We start from the raw sequence: 20,772 nt of genomic DNA, 5'->3' as shown, positions 1-20,772 counted from the left end.
AGTTGGGCAACTGATTGAGCCACAGGAGCCACGTAATGGTACTGTAGGTGCGAACAAGTTGTGAGGCCATCCCATCTTAAGCCTATTGTACCTTTTTGGGCAGCTTTACTGTCTTCCCCGATTTCAATCTGTCCCTAGACTTCGCTCGATGTTCGTTGGTTCAAATGAGAATAATTTGCGGATGGAGCTGGATAGTGATTCGATGTTAGGCTCGGCCTGGAACAGAGCATTGACCGCCTTAGAATCCTAACCAATTGGGCATCGAAATTTTTAACTTCGGGGGCCCACTTAAGTCCCGGATGTAATTTTCAGCAATCCCAGGCGAGCCACTGGCCTCTTATCATCAGTTACCAGCCTCGAGATTCCGTTCAGAGTCATGAAGGGATGCTCTCCTGGGAGCGGTGTCGGTTTTCACCCCACTACGCTGCTCAAACAGGCCACAAGTACATGAGCACGTTGCAGAGTATTTTTGAGTTGCATGTGTGTCAGGATAGATGGATTTGCCTTCTTTCTTTACCTTCGAAAGCATCGAATCAGCTGGTGAGAGGTGATGGGGCTGCGTATCCGTCCAGGACTGGGCTTGAAGGCAGCTAACCTAGAATTGAAGCAACAGGCAATATATGATCCCGGGAAAGGAGGTGACATGGCTATCACCTGTTCTCCAGTAGTCGAAGAGGATAGTGGCATCGGTGGGCTTGCAAAAATTCCATCCAGGGTTGAATCCTCTGGCTATCGGTATACGCTCGTGGAAAGCTTGGAGCAAATAACATTCTAATTTAAACATGTATTTGACTCAGTGATAACGCCGTGGAAGCCTAATCACCAGAGAGGAAATTAAACCGTGAGTTTGTCCAACGGGTAGGCACGCAGGCTGTAGGTGCAGGTTTTGTTGGCCATGGGATATCCTATCATTTATGGACATTACCAAGGCATGTTCTCATCAATCATAAGATTGTTGGAAGTTGGATCAGAAGGACTCTCGAAGATAATTCCTAGGCGATCCTGCGAATTCCTTTTCTGCTCCCATTTGGCATCCCTTGAGCCAGAACATGGACGTCCTGGTGGCCTCAGAGGAAGCAGCGTCGCGTCCCAGGGTGCGGACTGCCGGGAATTCTTGCTTGGCAGAACACTGGTCTCAGAGATGGCATTCGTTCCGACCCATTGCGACGCGACGGACTTCTAATCCAAATCAGCGATCATGTAATATATATACTTTCTAAGGAAGGGGTCGTAAAAAAATTGATAGGAGATTGGTACAAGTCTCTCACCGGAGACTAGGTAACTTTGTAAACAGTCTCGTTTGTTAGCCGAGCATGCCTTTGGGCGAAAGCTGCGGTCCTGCTTATCAGCTGAAGAGGGCACGCCGAAGACGGAACTCCCAATGGATTGTCGTCTCGTATTCCTTATCTTATTGCTGTTCAACAGAGATGTGTCGTTTAATAAGCAGCCTCATCGCATGGACGTGGCGTTTCCGATGAAAGCCTCTCATCCTAAAGAGGGCTGAGGGCTGAGTGTGCACAGAATCCTAGAATCCCAACACAACAGCTTGCGACCTAAGTGACAGTAGCCAGCAGGTCAAGTTCCTCCTGGCACAGTGAGCAGGGCGCTTCTTATGGTTCGGTTCGCTCTGTCGAACAACCACTTTTCTTCATAAGGCGGCTCTCCATCGTTTTAGTAGCATTGATTCAGCCTAGACATTTCGTTCTCGTCAGGGTTGCACACCATACTGCATTGGGGGCGGCCACATTGGGGGCGGTTCGGTCAGTGCATTTGTCCAGAGTTCAATACGCCAATACAATCAGTAATCAAAACAAGCATTCCATGCCCGTAAGCGGCCGCTATTGATAGAAATAGTTCAACGGGATATGTGAAATGTGTCTAGATGCCTATGTAACGAAATATTACATACCACCACTTTGACGGCAGGCTCTTCGTGCTTCGATATCGTAAAAACATTCTTGGATCAAAAAAGCACAAGCCCTATTTATGATTTGGATGGTAGATCTGACTTAGCACTTATGCCCCTGGGGCTGCTCTAGATAGGTACCTAGGTAGCTTTCTCTTTGTGTTTTTGTTGCACTTTGAAAAGGAGAAAGCGATTCTTTGTCACAGGTCACCTCGGTGAGCTTTTGGGGGTAGGCTCGCTTCGCTTCACACAGGATGGGGTGTGATACTGTGGCAGTCTAGGCAGACCTCGCATGTGGCGCACAGGGATCTCTGTAAGCGCATTAGGGCTAGCGTAGGAGATCGATAGATATCCTGACCAGCGATGCGCAGTCTGCAACTCGGGGGGGGGGCCAGCCTTGACTTTGAACACCACCGCAGGCAAATGGTTCGCAATTTTGCGGACAGTAAGTGCGACATGAGCAAGAGCCTCAATCAACTGGACATGCCCCCCCGCGTCCCTCCTGCTACAGTAGACAAGGCCCGCATATGGTATGTGGTACCAGCCTTACTCTTTCGGTTACTAGGTATATATGGTCAATCTGCCCTTCTCAAAATGCCTTTCTCTCTCTCAACAAGTTGAGATACTTATCTATCACCACTGTTGTCCGGTTGCTGCTGTTCGCCCCCAATTGTCAATTCCTCGTCACTTTGCGTCTCCCCCCACAGCAGCACGCGGGACATCGACGCACACGCCCTCCAAACTAGCTCCATTTTAGCCGAGCATTACCCAACAGCCAACCCCGCTGTGAGTGAGTTCCCAAGGTTCCATTCCATTGCACCTCGTCGACGCCTCCATTCCCAATTGACATCACTCTTCTCCTCTGCTCTACTCTGCTCTCTTCCTTTGACGTCGGCCACGCCATTCTTTGCCCAACCTCCGAGGAGCCATGCTGAGATTCGTCATGTATCATAGTTCCAATAATGTCACAGACGCAACAGCAGCAGCCGGACCTCAGCCAGCGGTGGGTACAGCATCAACGGCAGAGAAATAGGGCAACGCAGACGTGGAGTTGCAAGTACTGCCCAGATCGAAAGATATTTGCATCAGAGCCTTCGCTGTGGGAACACGCCATCTCTGAGCACAAGCTGGCGTTCGCGTTAAATCAGAGTGTCGAGGGTGACTTTCGAAAACAATTCGCAGACGAATGCGCCCAGAAGCGGTACGTATTCCTGGGGTTTTTCGCACACGTTCGTTCACCGGAAGGTGAATAGCTTATTGGTGGACCATTTGGCTGGAATTGAGAATGCGGCTGACCAGTTCCCCCAGCCCTACGAAGGACGACGCTACACCGAGGAAACCGATATACAATGACGCGAATGCTGCACAGCCCGAACCGCCACCGGCAGGCAAGCGTCCACTCTCATCACCTGCTCCAGTGCCACGCTCTATTTCGGGGATTGACACTTTGAACATAAATACTCCAAGAGGAAGCCAGGATGTAGACATGCAGGATCTGAGTGAGGAGGGTGGCCAGGCAACAACTGAGCAGCAGCCTAGAAAGCGGATGGCCACAGGAGATGGCATTTCAGCAGGCTCAGGAAGTCCGTTCCGTGAGTCATCAGCATCGCCGCCTCCACGGCATTCAAAACCTCGTCCTTCCTCCGGCCAATATGCCGGAAGTGAGAAGGAAATGTTGTTTGACGCGAGACCCAAACCTTTGAGTAAACAACTCTGGACCGAAGATGCGACACCCCTGTCAAAATCTTCTGTGGACCGTTCCAATATTGCAAGCATACATGCCCAGAGATCGAGGGCACAGGGACATCAGACTCGACCAAAGAAGACATTTCCTGCAACTGCACAAGCTCTGCGAAATCAACAGAGTCCGCAGGGTACGACAATTTTGGGCCGGAATGCAGCATTTCAGAGCCTCCCCACCCGTGATGACAATTATGATATCATTATGCAGCCTGAGACTAGGCCAATCTCCCAGGAACAGCTTGTTGCAGAAGTGAAGGGCATCTATGCCGGCTTGGGTTAGTGTTCAATTCCCTCCCAATGAAGTACAATGGTCTTGAATCTCCTCATGTTCTACAAACTGAGGCTCTTGAGAGATATATTTAAGGTATCATGTTCTAACCCATTACAGTCATGGTTGAAGCAAAGTGTATCGAAGTCGACAACAAGCAAGCAACACTTGCTCAAGCTGATCCAAATTCGCAGCCCAAGCTCAACAATGAGCAATGGTATGTTTTCCTCCATCGAAATCGCCATTGGTCAAAGGACCAAACTTTGGTTGTGTCAGGTGGAACTAATATCACAATTAGGCAAGCACTCATTGCTCTACATCGGACACTGCTCCATGAGCACCATGACTTCTTCCTCGCAAGTCAACATCCATCCGCATCACTTGCTCTGAGACGACTAGCTTCGAAGTACGCGATGCCGGCTCGCATGTGGAGACATGGAATTCATTCTTTCCTCGAACTTTTGAGGCATAGACTTCCTGCGTCTCTTGACCACATGTTGGCTTTCATTTACTTAGCCTACTCGATGATGGCTCTGCTGTACGAGACTGTGCCGGCCTTCGAAGACACGTGGATCGAGTGTCTTGGAGACTTAGGCAGGTACCGAATGGCGATCGAAGATGATGATATTCGCGACAGAGAAGTCTGGACTGGTGTCGCAAGACACTGGTATTCAAAAGCTTCCGACAAGGCGCCCACGACTGGTCGCTTATATCACCATCTTGCGATTCTCGCCAGACCCAATGCTCTGCAGCAGCTGTTCTATTATTCGAAGTCGCTTTGTGTTGCTATTCCATTCACATCTGCTCGGGAATCTATCTTGACACTCTTTGAGCCTGTTCTCAATTCGGACAACGCACAAGGCCAATATCGCCTGCCTCCTCTTGACATGGCATTTGTCCGAGCTCACGGTCTCCTCTTCACTAACAAGAACCTTGAGAAATTTGAACCAACCGTAATCGAATTTCTGGGCCTTCTCGACAATCACATTGGTCGTGTCACCAAGAAGTTCAAGGCGCAAGGCCATGAAATTGCTATTTCGAACTGCGTGGCTATGATGGGCTTCGCTGCTAGAGACAACATTTTAACCAAAGAAATTCTCCCCGCCAAAGACTCAGAAGCACAGATGGAAGTCGATACTGACGAGAACTCTCTAGCGATGGTATCCTTCCGCCGTGCTCAGGCGCTCTCAAATTCAACTCTTGAAATCGTTTTGAAGCGCATTGGGGATCCCAATGTCCTTCCTTTCATTCATGTTACGCTCGTTTTCATGTATACAATGGCTCGCCATCAAGGCGCTATGGCATGTCTTCAAGACTCTTTCCCCAAACAGCTCTTGTCGATCATGCTCAATACGTTACTGTCGAGTTACAAAACTCACAGCGTGATTGAGGGCGACAAGTTTCCACTGCCGGAGAAAGAAGATGTTCGCCCCTTTCCAGAAGATATTGCTATGCGCGGAATGTTGTGGGTTGAAGATTACTATCCAAATGATTGGTTCATGAATGAGAAGGTTGGCGAGGAGGAGAAACATCAGGAAATGGCATCAATGACTGATGACCGGAAAGAACGCATCCTCTGGCTTGCATGTCGTCTCGCGACCTTGGTAGACTGGATCAAATATGATAGTGTATCTAGGAGATTCTCAACATCTTCAACCAAGACTGAGCCTACAGTAATTTGAGCTCGAGAAGGCTGGGCAGTCGTGTCCCCCAGACGACTCCTCCAGATTGGAAGCCTGAATATACCTCCTCATAATCTGCTCCACTGGTAAGTTCACTTTGTCTTCCTAATTTCACCGCATTCCTGCGTTGACCGAGTAATATTCTGACACTTCTCTAGTCCGAACCTAAGAATCACTCATGTCACCTATGTTCTCTCTTTTAGAGTGTCTGCTGAGAACTCAACTTCGGATGTATAATTTATTCCTACTGAAATCCACACAATATACGTTAGGAAGTTATGCTGTTGTTGAATATCTGCCTGGATGGTTGTGCAGATGTACTTTAGCCATGACGACCTCCCAATACAAGCGTCTTTCACTGTCCTCCCAAATCTTTGTGATATCACCTGGGGAATGAATGTGGATGCTCGGCTTATCTTCGCTAACAGACGACTGGTACGTCAAACAGTTTGCGGAGATGTTTACAACAGCAGGTTCGGAAGGATGACGGCTTATGTACATCTCCTTTTCCAGATTTTTCAGAAACGAATGATATAACGAAAAGGCCATGATGCCCTCTACAAGCCATCGAGCAGAAAAGGATCATCACTATCCTCGATCCTGGAGGTGAAACCTGACTTGCAATCGTGTCCTGTCGTCTGAGGACTAATTCGGACCAACAAGGCAAAAGTCGCGTTGGCGCCTCCTTCACCAAGGCAATGTAATTATGGTAGCATGCCCTGTCTCTTCACAAAAGAAGACATCGGCTTCTTCCCCTCCGAGGTTGGCCTTCGAACTGGCCGAGTGTGTGCGGCGAAGCGCTCGATCCAGCGCTTATGTGCAGCGTGGGTGGCCATTTACGCGCCAGGCACGAGGTTACTTTTAGAGAGACCAACAACTCTTGTGCTAACTTTTTCACCGAGCATATTGCTTAATATGCCTCGAAAGGCCTACAGGTCCATCTGTCATGCTCTCACGTAGGTTGATTGGCCGTCGCGGGTGCACCTCCATGCTGTTGCAAAATTCGACACAGCCCTTCCCACCGAGGCCTCAAACATGACAACCAACAGGAAGTTTCACGTTCAAAAGCATGGAATCCTCAAGTATAACGTCTCTCCAATTTCAGTCTTCTTGATCATCTCTTCTCTATGCATCTATTTCCGTTGTTAGCATATCTGTATTATGTCTTCATCTTCCTTTGCACAAAGATTTCTCGGTCGTTCAGGGACACCTTCACGTTCAGATGGTCGTTCAGAATCATACAAGAAAAAACTTATAATACAAACCGATCACGATCCACCCATCTTTCAGCCAGCACCATCGCTATAGACCAAAGCTCTCTCGCAAGCGACATTGGCCAGAACAACCCTTCAACTCAACAATGGCGTCTCCCCCACAACTGGAACTGGAAAGGAGGCGTCACTCGCCCCGCAGACGTGGTTACCATTGACTCCTCATCCATTCTTCCCATCACGGACTACCCTTTCCACTCTTCCGGAAAGCAAAGTTCGGTAGTAGGCATGTCCAACGCTACAGTCACGCGCGTGATCTGCCAGCGAAAGGTGCTGGCTCGAAAAACAGAGCCACTCCCTCGTTCAAAGTCCACCTATCATCTCGAAGAGATGCACATTCTCAAGCAGCTGAACCATCAGCATATTATTCAGCTGTGTGGTGCGTATGTATTGGGGAATGAGTATCACTGTCTTCTGTATCCAGTTGCTGAGCTGGATCTGGTGCGATACATGAAACTGACACATGAATCCGAAAACTGGGTGCGCACCTTGATCCAGGGACTTGGTTGTTTAAGTAATGCATTGGCGTACCTTCATAGTAAGGGGATAAGACACCGGGATATCAAACCAGCGAATATCCTTGTTCTGGGAGATGTGATGATTTTTGCTGATTTTGGGAGCGCGAGGCAAGTAACCATCGAATAGTTTCCCATGAATACGTGTTGATGAAGCTGCAGGAAAGAAAATGACAGCAGAAGCGAGACTTACGTCTCTTCTGGGGAAGGAGACCAATCAGATGGTATAAACGGAATGACATTTCTCTACATGGCACCTGAGTGCCTCACGTCCAATGGCCACGGAAAGAGCGCTGATGTCTTCTCCCTCGGCCTCGTCGGAGGCGAGATACTCGATTACATCTTCTGGAGCGCTTATCCAAAGTCCCGCATCTCTGAAGTAGAGCGTCGACTGGAGGAGTATAATGCCGATCTGCGAAAGACTGCTCAATACAAGCCGCAACCGATGACGAAAGAAGAAGAAGACTTTAGCAAGAACATGTCGCGTGTCGGTGAGATCATTTCTGAGAAGCATGCAAGACTGCTGTTTTCTATTATGACTGCGAAGAACCCGCGGAAGAGACCTACTGCGGATCAAGTATGGAGATTTCTTAGGGGACGACGTTTTGATGTCTTGCTTGGGCACCCGGATGGTGATGGATATCCTCCCACTTGTGGGAAATGCTGCGAGTGATTTTTTGCATCTTTGCGTTTCCATGTACGGTTCTGGTTTACGCGAGTTTGTCGATTGTGTTTTCTGCTTTACTGATTTATCTGCCTGTATTTCTACCAAATAGCTCAAGATCACCAGTTTTCAAGCCATTTCCCCGCAGCCCTTGACTTCGATGCAGCAACATAATCATCGCAGTGGCTTTGCAAAACAGGCAAGAATGCTTGCAGCACGTTGCTAACACGTTTCTCGGGGTACTTCACCCAATCGCATTCTCCACCATTGTGCGTAAATCCTGCATGCTCCCCAGCTGTTTCGTGGTCGTTGGACTTGAAGGAGTGAGTGGCCAGCCTCGTCAAGAATGCTTATTTGGTATCCTACACTCAGCCGCAGCTCATTTCCACTCATATGATTGATCCAATCTCACTCAATATATCCTCCATACCTGCTGATAAGGAATGGCAACAATCACGACGTCAACAATCCTTCATTTCAAGCCTCTTAATTTTTTTCACTTAGCCAGTCGGGCGATGGGCTTGTTTGCCTCGTGTGCTAAACATGTAGCTGGTGCATACGGCATGCCGTTCTTTCAGCCTCTCCGAAATTACCTGTTTTCGTGGCGAAGCCTTGGAACAAGTGATCATCTAGTCGCGATAGTGTTACCCCCAACTATTGGCTTGAGAATCCCGTTGTTTACCTGTCACTGGGTCGTTCAAAATCGAGCAGGATCAGAGGCTGGACTTCACCACTTCTGGAGGCCGGCCGGGCCAGCCACAAGACCTGGCGTAGCCCGTCTGTCCGTGACAGCGACCTCTCACGATCAGTATTGGGAGACTTTCAGCGCCTGACTCTGGGAGTCCAGCTTGACGTGAAAAGTAATTGACGCCGTTTACGCCTTGTGTCGCTGTCACTGTCTGTATTGAAGCTCCTCCAGTGGGGAGGTTTGGGATGAGGATGCGCTGGCGGCACGGGTCTCGTAGCCTTGTCGATGATCGGGTCGCTATGCGTGAAGTTGCACGAGTGAGGCTTCTCCTGAATGACCTGCATATTTTCATTTGGGGATCACTAGGATTTCTATGCCAGGAGGCTTGTTGGTTAGTTGGTGTTTCTGTTTGCCTCGTCTTTTTCTGGTCATTGTTGGTCTTTTATGCATTATTAAGGCGAGGGGATTTGTTGGTGAGATGTATGTGAAGCGGTGAGCGCATATTGGAGTTGTGTAGCAATCCTGATCTTGGATACATCGAGAGTGGAATATATGCGGTATTTGGTGGTATTGTTTTGGAAGGACTATAATTTTGGCACTCTCTCAGTGGATTGAACAGCGTTCGAGGTCCTTGCCTATCACATTCAAGTTCCCCACTGAGAAATTTTACTTGAACAGTCAAACCTTTGTTCTCTCACTTTGTTTTCTTAGCTTGTCAAATCTAGATCTTGGACATGCCATTTGAAATGGGACATATGAGTCATGGACCCAGGAGTATATCCTCAATTGCGTACACAATAGTCTGAAGCTGGTGAGTTTGCCTGAGACCTTGATGCCGAGACTATTTCACTCGGAGCCGTTTCTCACTCTTCGGTCGCCCCTATTCTGCTTTCCCTTGCTTTGCTTTGGCGTCTCATCTGGGAGTCAAATTTGGTTTGTGTGAATTGCCTAAAGTGAGTAATTAGCCCATTGCAGCTGTTCTCTTCTCTGCGCTATCATGACTGTTGCGAGCGAACCATTTTTAGAAGTGACCAACTTCGATGTTTGTTCTTGAGTAACACATCAGTTGCGGTCAGCTGTTTGGCAGAAAAGCAGTATCCCCTTCAGAGTCCCGGCATGACTCAGTCCTGAGAATTATTGGCTTGGAAATGGGCCAATTCGTTCGACAACCTTGGGTTGCCATCATCAGTCATAGTTTTTGCCGTCTGGCTTCTTGGAGGAATAGAATATCAAACTTTCGGTGTGACGGATATTCGGTCTCAATGACAAGGAGATACAATTTCAAATAAAATCACAATCTCAACCCATGCCCACCAACTTCAAGTTGACACTCAACACACCATCCACACCTGAAATATCCCCTCTAGCTCTCAATTTCTCTATCTCCTCCACTAACGCACGCTTGATCCCCTCTGAGATCCTCTTCCCATCTTCTGGGTCCAATTTCTCCCTCGGACCTTCCCCAAGAACAATATTCTTCCTCTCCGCATCCGTGATATCACTTGCATGACGAGGAAGTCCCAACCGTGGGATGATGTGAAAATGAGAGTGAGGTACTGTTTGACCACTTTCTGCACCTGTTTGTCTTTCAACATATATTCTCACCCAAAGGTTACATCGAGAGGATGCAAAAAGCAGAGACTATGACGGTGACATACCATTCGCCTGTAAAATATTCCAACTCGCCTCCTCCGGCGTCTTCCCTACACTCTTCAACACAGCTCTCGTCAGCACAGGTAACCAGAATCCCAGTGCCATCGACTCCGCAACTGTCATCTCGGTTGCTTTCACAGCATGTCTCCTGGGGCAGACAAGGAGATGGCCAGGTGAGAGAGGGGCGATGTCTAAGAATGCGACGACGAAGGGAGTTGAGAGGACGGGGTATGCGGATCCATGGGGAGAGTTGATGATTGCGGGGTTGCTCGATGGCGGGGTACTCGATGCAATCATGCAAAATGGGCAGGGCATTTTGTAGGTTGTGATTCAAAGATCGGTCCGAGAATGTTGGTTGATGTTCACTGGGGTACGTAAAGAGAGGAATACTAGTTTATGGCGGTGTTTGGCGAGATACAAGATTAACTGTAGTTGGGGAGCACGACACGTGGGTGGAGATGCCAAACACCCAATACAGTATCACCCGAGCCAGCGTAATGCTGACATACACTGAGAACGTAATCTCAAATTACAGGCTCGTGAATATCATGGTGGACAACTCGAGTGAGAAGATAGTACGTTTCTATTCATTCGACCCCCGATCGTATTTCCCCTTGATTCTAGACCACATAATTGTTAAGTTTCGTTTGGCTTTCATCCAGATGTAGGAAATCTCTGACCATTGATCAAAATATGCAGGACGTCCATCTGGTCATCATTGATTTCAATCCACTTCCTTCTTTACTTGAATATGACTCTCACACCCTTTGCCTCCGGGCCTGGCTGTGGCAAGAATCCATCATATGCCAGATCGATATCTCGCTCCCGAATTGTGTCAAACAATTCTAGTTCGAATCTCCGGAATACAGTTGCGACCGTGAGGAAGAGTTCTGCTTTTGCTAAACTGCGGGCAAGTCAGACTTCTGGACCATCAGGTGCTTTTGCGTCATGTTTAGGGAACTTCGGCTAGGAGAAGCTGTCTTCCATGAACTTACTTCATACCGATGCACTGTCTACTTCCTCTCGTGAAAGTAACCATATACCGTTCAAGTCTCTTGGCGCCATCTGAATCCATCCATCGTTCTGGGGTAAAGGAGTAGGAGTCTGGGAAGATCTTTTCGTTGTGGTGCATCATGATCGAAGTCATGCCGACGGGAGTCTATCTCATCTATTAGATTATTGAGCAAGGCTGGTGGAGTACGGGACTTACGCCAGCTGGTATTGAGTACTCTTTGTACTGAAGAACTTCGTTCGGAGCGATCCGTGCGAGACGGGTTGAAAGTCCGTATGAAAGTCTACAGTCTGTCAGCTCGTTATTCAAAGTTTATTTATTCTTGAACTGGCCTTAATCCTTCCTGAATAACCGCTGACTATAAAGTAAGAGTTAGCCAGCCATTTCCTCCAAAGTCTGCTGCGCAATCTGAAGCCAATCTAGGTCAACAACCCAGCCGAAACTACAAGCTCGATCATTGACCAGAAAAAGAAATGAATTCACCAGATATGGTAATTTCTCCACAGCAGTAAGTTTCGTAGCCGTGTTACTATCCACAAACGCCTCCTTCAACTCTTGCTGCAGTTTCACTAATTTTTCCGGACTGTTCAGAAGATGGAAAGTGATGGTCGACAAAGCATGAGCAGTGGTATCAGCACCAGCTCCGATAATGACCTGTGCTTCCTGCGTCATCCGATCTTTGCTAATCTCTTCAGCTGGAAGGTCGCTGTCAATTAGAGTGTGGAAGACTGTGCGGGGTAAGATGGGATCGTGTTTGTCAGTTCCATTGGCTAAGTCGTCAATGACTTTTTGGACATGGCGTCCTAAATCCTGGGGTTGTTAGAAACTGAAGTTGAGTGAGAACTGTTCGATAAAACTTACTCGTTGCCAGTTCAAAATCAACATCATATCTGGAGACAATCTCGACATTACCGAGTCAGGTAGCGCCCGGCAAACAGGAAGAATCCAGTTCGCCTGCTTGATCAAATGACCCATATCAGCTGTGGCTTTAATAGTCTCGAACCACTTTGGCGAAAAATCATCGCTGTCCAAATAGTTCCAGCTCTTATTCAGGGCATATCTTGTCACGATATCCGTCGTCAAACATCTGTAAGCGAGATCCAGTGGCATAGGCTCGCCAGATTGCTTGAAGACGTCGATCCGAGCACAAAACTTTTCGATCATGCCATTTATGATGGGTTCTAAGCGTAGAACGCTGGCTCGGGAGAAGAAAGGATTCTGTGGTTGGCGACGGAGACGATGGTGATGGTGATCGACGGTGCTGAAGTTTGATTTCGGGTTTCCGAATTGGACAGTGTAGTATTCGTACTTGTTCCTTGGAGAATTCCATGAGTATAAAGTTTCATAGTATTCCGGATCATCGATGTGAAGTTCATAAGGACTGATACGAATGATGGGGCCTATAAATAAGATCAGTCACATCATTCAGATGGCTTGGCAATGCTGGGATGAAGTCGAACCATATTGTTTGTGTAATTCTCGGATCTTGAAGGTGTATTGACCCTGCTTGATTACATCATAATAAGCCTCGTAGAATAGCGTGGCAGCTGCGAGTTTTGGTCCCGGGAATCTGGAAAGAGGGCTGAAGTAGACTCGGTACACAATGCCGGCGATGCTGTACAACACGAGTCCTGCTGCAAGGGACAGAACCCAGTGAGTTTGGAGATCTTCAAGTCGGATCATGGTTTGTTTCGTTCTATGTTGTCCTTGAGGATAAATACTGTCGAGAACTTTTGTGAGAATTTCTTGAAGAAGTCGTGTCGTTTTATCGTCAGCTTCAGGCAATAGATTGTGACAATGTGAATATTCTCCGTCGTTGCACACTAAAGCTATTGATCAATGGCTCCAGTGACGATCCAGTGAACCAAACAAAGCTCGTAATATTGAATTGAGTCAGTCAATCCCTTCTTCGCCGAATAATTCTGCCTTTCTCTCAGTACAAACGCGGGCCGTGCCGTAAGAAGTATTTCGTAGTGACAAGTCGAGATGAGGGGTCCTATCTGGGGTCCCCCACTGAAACAATCACAAGGTCTGTAAGGTAATATTTACTTTATGCTAGAACTTCCAGCTAGGCTAGAGCGAGTTTGGTCCGATTATAGGTCGAGATCTGATTGAATAATCGATATACCCTTGTATCTTGGGCCCGGTCTTTCATCCACTTTGAGTAAGCCAAGCTCTCACGTTCCGCTGGAAGTGGTGGTACTCACTTGAAGGTTTCTAGACAACCACGAGGATTCGGCGACTCAAACTCGATTTCTAGAAGAAAAAGCTTGTGGGCTTCGGGGAATTGTATTTTTCTTTGGGCTCAGAAACAATGTCACAGGGTGTGACAATGTGTTATTGGTACGAGTGGGAATCCACAGATGCACGGGCTTCGGGATCCGCAGTGACAAGATGCAGCCAAGCTGCAGATTTCTCAGCACTTGTCGCTTTCGATCGCTTTCGAAAGAATTGAGTCTAAATAAGACATTGTATCGGGTGCTTCATCAGTCGATCGCTGACTTCTGCTCATAGTTTTGGCTTACTGGGCTGGGAATTTAGCGAGCCCGTGGACAATGAAATCAATAAGCAAGACGTGCTGGGCTTCCAAGAACTCTCAATCCGATGTGAAGGCGATCAATTTCCACGAAATTTCGCAGCTCGATTGAGTGTCTGTTTTGAAAGAAAACATGGTTATTTATCCTGTAGATTGTGTTTTTGGTGATGTTGCAGCCGTGTTTGCTACACATCCGTAACAAAACAAACATGGGCGTGAGAGAACACGTTAGACTCCACGCAAACAAGGGCTCTCAAAGTCAGAAGACGTCGAGAAATTTATCATGAGTACTCATCCCAACAAACCAGTACGAAGCAAATTACTAGTCATCACACTCCTGTCGCAGCTACAAATTCCTAATCTAGATATCAGTGGATGCAATGCTATTCACCCGCCACGTTCCTACTTTGAAACCCATATAGGAACCTTCAATTCTGACTCAATACGAGACATGCGATTTTTACTAGCTCCGAGACTTGTGTTAGTACGTCTGCTCAACGTAGCCCAGGTCCCAAGACATCTGCAAAGCGAATTTAAAACCAGTCTCTATTAACCAACCACCACCAGTAATGTTACCATCCAGCCTAGTCATTCTGCTTGCCTCCACATATTACCCAACCCCATCGTGTCCGTACAGAACTCCAGCACACAACAACCGATCTGCGACAAAACGTACTGGGCGACGTGATAGACTCGACACTTGGGAAGATGGATCCAGTCTGTGGACTTTCTCTTGCAGTTCACCTCAACTCTACCGCGTGCTGTGCCACCAACCAGCCGATACCTACTCTATACTTGTGCCTGCACGTGAGCTACATCGCTTGGTTTATTATTATTTTATGATGGAGCAGTCGTATTAACAAAGCGGGATGGCAGGCAATATTGTCTGGCGTATAAGAATCAGACGGATGGTTTTCCTGATTGCGTGCGTCGTATGGCGAAGTAAAATTTTTACTATTGGGATGTATGGCTGCCTGGCAAGCGACGCGTTGCGAATTTGAAGGCCGTATTTGGAAGGAGTGCTTGCTTGTGAGTTTCGGTGCTGTAGTTGTGGGCCTTGGGTTAATACTGTAAGGATGGCGCGACTCTGTTGACTTCCAAACGAGCTTGCGATCTGTGAGGATGGATTGTAATTCGATAACTCCACTTCTTACGTCGAACCTAACCCATGTGAGCAAAAATTTACTTCCTCTATCATGCTCTTGAGCTACTCGTACTCTGAGAAGCGTTTACATCCACGCATCCACATTTCCAAATACTCCCATTTACCTTGTCAGCCGAATCTCAAAACAGCCAAGTCATCTTTTCTCTCGTAAAAGTCATCAAATAACCTCGCGGGCCCAACTACGCTTCTCATCATCATTTGGAATCTGGTAATCCAGCAGTTTCGTACGAGCATTGATGCTGACATTAGCGACGTTGTGACCGCATCGAGCTACGTACCCGGTGCTAAAACTCGGTTATCTGACCGGACTAACGACACTTTTACAGTAGGGTGCAACAAGTTTGAACACTCCCCCCCTTGCAGCCAAGGCACACTACCCCGATCCGGATACTCTTCCCATGCTGCTTGAATACGCGTTTCCTACTGAAAACAACACCTTTTTGAAGCTATTTGTAATGCCGGCACGTAAAGAACTCTTACTGCTGATACGTGCACGTATCTGCGAGCTTCACTCGATCGGCTGGAGTGCTCGACGTATACATCTGAAGCACCCTGATATTTGTATCTCAACGATTCGTACTACGATTCGCTGGTAAGCCTTACGTGTTGATCACGAATCGAGACCACGTTTAGGAAGGCCACACGCTCTTTCAGAGGAGTAACGTGATCACGTCTTCGATACTGTAAATCATACGAATCCTCATATTAAAATGCGAGACTTACTTCGAGAAGTGAACGACGATTGTAAAAAGCGGTGTATATAAAGCCTCCTTCGAGCGATAGATAAAAAGAAGTGGCTTCAAAGGAAACGACCCTTTATTACGCCCGCACAAGCAAAGGCTCGACTCGACTGGGCTATTCGAGTACAAGTATATACGTTGAACGATTAGAAGAAGGTCTCGTGGTTAGATGAGTGTACAATCGAGAGAGGAGTAGGAGTGAAGCCGGTATGGACTTTTACTCGTCCTCGAGATCAAATAGCAGCTGGAGATATCCAGCCTGTTCGATGCTCAGGAAAAGGGGTAAAGAAGATGTTTTGGGCTGCATTTGGACACAATCGAAGGACGGGATTAGTACCTCTCGATAGAGATCCTCAAGCAGCTCGAAACGGTGTAACTTCGAGGGTTATTCAAGCCCTTTACGAAGCTTTTCTTCCAGAAGTCGTTGTCGAAGGAGGGGAATTTATACACGACAGCGCTGGGCCACATCGAGGGAATATAGTTAAACAACTGCTTGAAGAAATGGCTATTCGAGTGATGGAATGGCCTCCTTACTCGCCGGATTTAAATCCAATCGAGAACCTCTGGGCTTTAGTAAAGGCTGAGTTATATCGATTACATCCTGAGCTCGAGCACGCTGAGGATACAGATGCGACTCTGAATGCCTTGATTCGAGGAGCACAGGAAGCGTGGCATAATATTGATATTGGAATTTTATATCGATTAGCTACTACAATAGAAGATCGAGTACAGGCAGTAATTGCCTCCGGAGGGTGGTATACAAAATATTAGAATATTCTTTATTTACCCTTAAAAGCAGCGGTATCAACAATACTATTTCGGGGTAGTGTGCCTTGGCTGTAAGGGGGGGGGGGGGGGGGGGGGGGGTGTTTAAACTTGTTGCACCCTACTGTAAGCGTGGTGCGAGGAAACGCCGTTCAGCAGTAAGCAATAAGCAATGATCAACGAGAAAAAGCTTGTGTGGATCAGCATCATGATGCTCGGTTGAGGGCCCAGAGCGCCAGCGTAGTGTGGATTTGCGGTCGGCCGACATACCCGAAGTTCAGGAGCGGCGGTACGAGCTTTGGCGCATGTAGGATACCAGGTCAGGTAGCAGTAACGGGTGCTGAACAGACATCAAATATGAAAGGAGACCCATTCTCGGATGGTCACTTTGTCATGATGTTAGGTTTTACCAGAAGATGTTCGCTCTCCTGTCTGTCTGAAGTCATTGAAAAACGAAAACCTGCAGCAAATTCAAGAATCAAAGAAAACTCCGTAGAGATACCAGCAGAGTACAGCTACAATCACGGATACCATGGCGCCTACTCACGACATAACAACTTACACCAAGCGACTGATGCCGCACATCATCGACGAACGAGCAAAAGCAGGCTACAGTCGACCATTCGCCTTGTACCCCAAGTCCATAGACCCTTCTGAGGGCTTCCACTCAATCAGCTATGCACGCATTGCAAACGCTGTGAATCGAGCTGCCTGGTGGCTCGACTCTGGGTTGACCAGCCAGGAAGAGAAGGAGAACCCGTTCGCATATTTCGGAGCGAACGACTTGAGATATGTGATTTTTCTCATGGCCATGATGAAGACTGGCAGGAAGGTATGTCAAAAGCACTTCCATTTATTCAGAAATTCTTGTAATTGGGATGATAAAGCTGAGCTGTACCTTGTAGATGCTATTTGCCTCCACCAGAAACCTTGTCAGAGCACAGCTTTCGCTGTTTTCCAAGATCAATTGCAGAGCAATCGTCTTTTGCTCGTCGCTCAATCAGAGCTTTCAGCCCCTGATTGCAGCATCCGAACTTCGCCATATTCAAGCTCCTAAGCTTGAAGACCTCCTTGCCGAAGACCCAGTACCACATTACACATATGACGCGACTTGGGAGAGCTTGTCGAATGAGAAGTTCTTCACCGTACATACTTCTGGGTCGTCAGGTATGCATATTGAAAATGGCTAGCAGCACTCAGATCTGACTGATAATATCAGGGGATCCCAAACCTATCAGCGCCGGGAAGCATTATATTGGAGCTGTTGACTCAATGCATTGCCTTCCGGATGGCCAAGGACAGGTATTGCAGGCGAACTTTCGGTTCGAGAACCTACTTATTCTACTCCCATGTTTTCATGTAAGCAGTATCGTGCATTATCATGACTCTGCTGACTTGATCCACAGCTTGGCGGACTTGTATTACAAATGCTAGCCCCTTTGATTGAGATGACCATGGTTCTTGGCCACCCAGACGTCCCCATGTCCTCCGCATATGTTGCAGAACTCTTGAAGACCGACCATGTAACAGCGCTAGCATCACCGCCATCAATCCTCGAGGATCTCTCGAAAGAGTCGTCTTCACTGCAATCACTTTCGAAACTAAAGCACATCGCTTATGGGGGTGGACCTTTACACCCTAACACTGGAAATCTCTTGGCCAAGTCTGTACCGCATATCTTCAGTTTCATAGGTGCAACCGAAATAGGTGTAAGTAGATATGCCAAATCGCAACTTTCCATCTTCTGACTCTCCGACCATCCAGTGGTTCCATTGTGTAAATGGAAGCAACGACCTTTGGGACTCGCTGCATTATTTCGACAACATAGGCTACACTTTCGACGAGGTATCCAAAGATATTTATGAGCCTGTTCTCGTGAACGATGAGAAGACCAAAATGTATCATGGCGTGTTCGAAGTATTCCCAGAATTGCGAGAATATAGAACCAAAGATTTGTACTCGCGGCATCCCACAGCGTCTGGATGGATGCGGTACAGAGGGAGATCCGATGACCTGATCGTACTCTCAAACGGAGAGAAAATCAACCCAATCCCAATGGAGAACATAGTCAATTCTCATCCAGCAGTCAAAGCTGCTCTGGTCGTTGGAGAGTATCAGTTCAGTGCATCTCTCTTAGTAGAGTTGAAGGACGTGAATAAACCGAGGAATGAGCACGAATTACGCGAACGTCTGGATGACATCTGGCCGTATGTGGAGGATGCGAACAAGATCGCCCCAGGGTTTGCGAAGATCCCAAAGTCATTGGTGGTATTTACAACGCCGGAGAAGCCATTTCTCAGAGCTGGAAAGGGTACTGTACAGCGCCAGCTGACCGTAAAAGCATACACACAAGAACTGGATCGTTTGTATGCGTCACAAGAAGGAAGCTTGTTGACGGAGGGTTTGACGCTGACTAAGGGGGGCGGACCAAACGACATCAGAATCTTCGTTCGAGAAATCTACAAACAGGCCATGGAAGATGACAGCTTGAGCGATTCCGAGGACGTCTTTCAAAAGGGATTGGACTCTTTAGGTGTATCTGTCATCGTGAGGCGTTTGAAAGCTGCACTGGAAGCTTGCTCAATTCCTCTTAACATCGAAGACATCAATCCTCGTTTCGTCTACAGTGCTGCAAATGTCAGCAAATTGACAAGCGCACTACTGACTCTCAGAAACACCGCCCAAGGAGTTCCTTACACAAACGGAATAGCAGCTTCTGAGAAAGAGAGCATGGCATCAATACTGGAGAAATATTCCGGAAATATACCAACATCAAAGTCAGAGCACAGATTAGATCTAGTAGAGACTCCGTGGACCGTTCTGGTGACAGGCAGCACAGGCTCGCTGGGATCCTACATTTTGGCTGCTTTAGACAGGCTTCCTAAGTCGAGGATTGGCAAAATCGTATGCCTGAATAGGTCGGCAGATGCCAAAGAACGACAACGAAAGTCAAGCTTGTCTCGAGGGATCAACGCATCATGGCACGATTCCGATTACCCAAGAGTTCAGTTCCTACAAGCGGACTTCTGCAAAGTGGACTTAGGTCTAGATCCAGATGTGTACGCAAAACTTCTACAAGAGGCTACAGTGATTATTCACAGTGCATGGAAGGTTGACTTCAACCTTCCAATCGAGTTCTTTGAGTCTCAAGTTCATGGCGTGCGGAACCTGCTAGACTTCAGCTTAAAGTCAACAAAGCAAGCACCGCTGATGTTCACCTCAAGTATATCGGCCGCGTTTGGATGGATGGACACCTATCCGTTGGCAAAAGTCCCGGAAGCCATTATTTCAAGTTTCAAAGCCCCCGAGAAGATCGGATATGCTGAATCGAAGTTCATGTGTGAGCAACTCCTTGACAGGTTTACCACAGCCTCAGGGGTTACCACGGCAGTCCTCCGAACTGGTCAAATTGCTGGCCCCATCACCAAAAATGGGATGTGGAACAAACAAGAATGGTTGCCATCCATCATTGCCAGCTCCAAACACCTCGGGATACTGCCTGAGACCTTAGGAAGCATGGATACGGTTGACTGGGTCCCGGTGGACTTACTTTCAACAATCATCCTTGAGCTTGCGGAAAGGATTGTCCATCACAAGAGCACGAAGGATCAAGGCACACTCGTTTACAACCTCGTAAACCCTCAGACCACAACATGGTCAAGCCTCTTGCCCACTGTCCAAGAATCCATCGGCGTGCAAAAGGTCGTTTCATTCAGCGATTGGGTGCAAGCATTACAGCAGAGCAGCACCGCAAACAACGGCGCCTTCGTGGCGTCCAACCCCGGTGTGAAGCTGCTCGATTTCTATCACGAAATTGGCGAGAAGGAGTCGGCAGTGGAGGGTTCCAGATACGCCGTCGATAACCTGATATGTGATAGCAAGCAAGCTTCTGATTTGACAGCGGTATCTCCAGAATGGATGAGACTCTGGTTGAGACAGTGGAGTTTCTGATCAGGCAGCGGGAAGAAACAAGCTCGTATTCCCACTAGGCATGATGAAGAGGTGGTAGGCTTAGCGGGCGGGCGGCTGTAGATTTGAAAGGTTAACCCTGATTTGTATTGCTTCGAAACATGTTCAGACTCGTATTCAAAGAAAGTCAAGTATGGTGTTTGATGATGTAGCATTCTGGAGGGTGAGGAGCGGAGGAAGTTTCAAGATCCAGCC

The 20,772-nt window shown here is 47.7% G+C and overlaps 7 protein-coding genes across 7 annotated transcripts; 4 read left to right on the top strand and 3 right to left on the bottom strand.

Moving 5' to 3' along the window:
- Positions 1–2,047: 2,047 nt before the first annotated feature.
- Positions 2,048–5,599, top strand: ONS95_004380 (uncharacterized protein; the record flags this gene model as incomplete). The annotated part of the gene is made up of 4 exons (XM_058497740.1): positions 2,048–2,692; positions 2,861–3,924; positions 4,038–4,134; positions 4,216–5,599. Exons 2-4 carry the CDS (start codon positions 3,192–3,194, stop codon positions 5,597–5,599), a joined length of 2,214 nt encoding a protein of 737 aa, XP_058352468.1. The 5' UTR covers positions 2,048–2,692; positions 2,861–3,191.
- A 1,922-nt stretch (positions 5,600–7,521) lies between these two features.
- Positions 7,522–8,058, top strand: ONS95_004379 (uncharacterized protein; the record flags this gene model as incomplete). Its single annotated transcript, XM_058497739.1, is given in 2 exon segments — positions 7,522–7,529; positions 7,548–8,058. 2 exon segments carry the CDS (start codon positions 7,522–7,524, stop codon positions 8,056–8,058), a joined length of 519 nt encoding a protein of 172 aa, XP_058352467.1.
- A 1,978-nt stretch (positions 8,059–10,036) lies between these two features.
- ONS95_004378 (uncharacterized protein) lies at positions 10,037–10,705 on the bottom strand (the record flags this gene model as incomplete). Its single annotated transcript, XM_058497738.1, has 2 exons — positions 10,037–10,314; positions 10,396–10,705. 2 exons carry the CDS (start codon positions 10,703–10,705, stop codon positions 10,037–10,039), a joined length of 588 nt encoding a protein of 195 aa, XP_058352466.1.
- A 1,069-nt stretch (positions 10,706–11,774) lies between these two features.
- On the bottom strand, positions 11,775–12,074 carry ONS95_004377 (uncharacterized protein; the record flags this gene model as incomplete). The annotated part of the gene is made up of 1 exon (XM_058497737.1): positions 11,775–12,074. One exon carries the CDS (start codon positions 12,072–12,074, stop codon positions 11,775–11,777), a length of 300 nt encoding a protein of 99 aa, XP_058352465.1.
- A 147-nt stretch (positions 12,075–12,221) lies between these two features.
- ONS95_004376 (uncharacterized protein) lies at positions 12,222–13,085 on the bottom strand (the record flags this gene model as incomplete). Its single annotated transcript, XM_058497736.1, has 2 exons — positions 12,222–12,802; positions 12,863–13,085. The coding sequence occupies 2 exons, from the start codon at positions 13,083–13,085 to the stop codon at positions 12,222–12,224; spliced, it is 804 nt and encodes a 267-aa protein (XP_058352464.1).
- A 2,353-nt stretch (positions 13,086–15,438) lies between these two features.
- Positions 15,439–16,645, top strand: ONS95_015028 (uncharacterized protein). Its single transcript, XM_058508711.1, has 2 exons — positions 15,439–15,786; positions 15,836–16,645. The coding sequence occupies exon 2, from the start codon at positions 16,135–16,137 to the stop codon at positions 16,612–16,614; it is 480 nt and encodes a 159-aa protein (XP_058352463.1). The 5' UTR covers positions 15,439–15,786; positions 15,836–16,134; the 3' UTR covers positions 16,615–16,645.
- A 255-nt stretch (positions 16,646–16,900) lies between these two features.
- Positions 16,901–20,731, top strand: ONS95_004375 (uncharacterized protein). Its single transcript, XM_058497735.1, has 5 exons — positions 16,901–17,440; positions 17,514–17,775; positions 17,828–17,967; positions 18,015–18,317; positions 18,373–20,731. The coding sequence occupies exons 1-5, from the start codon at positions 17,141–17,143 to the stop codon at positions 20,557–20,559; spliced, it is 3,192 nt and encodes a 1,063-aa protein (XP_058352462.1). The 5' UTR covers positions 16,901–17,140; the 3' UTR covers positions 20,560–20,731.
- Positions 20,732–20,772: the final 41 nt, after the last annotated feature.

This window comes from Cadophora gregata (genome assembly GCF_030347475.1).
Source record: "Cadophora gregata isolate MNR1 chromosome Unknown scaffold_14, whole genome shotgun sequence".
In the NCBI taxonomy this organism is placed as follows: Eukaryota; Fungi; Ascomycota; class Leotiomycetes; order Helotiales; family Ploettnerulaceae; genus Cadophora; species Cadophora gregata.
The sequence above is the reverse complement of the archived record's forward strand: the minus strand, read 5'-3'. Positions and strand labels throughout refer to the sequence as shown.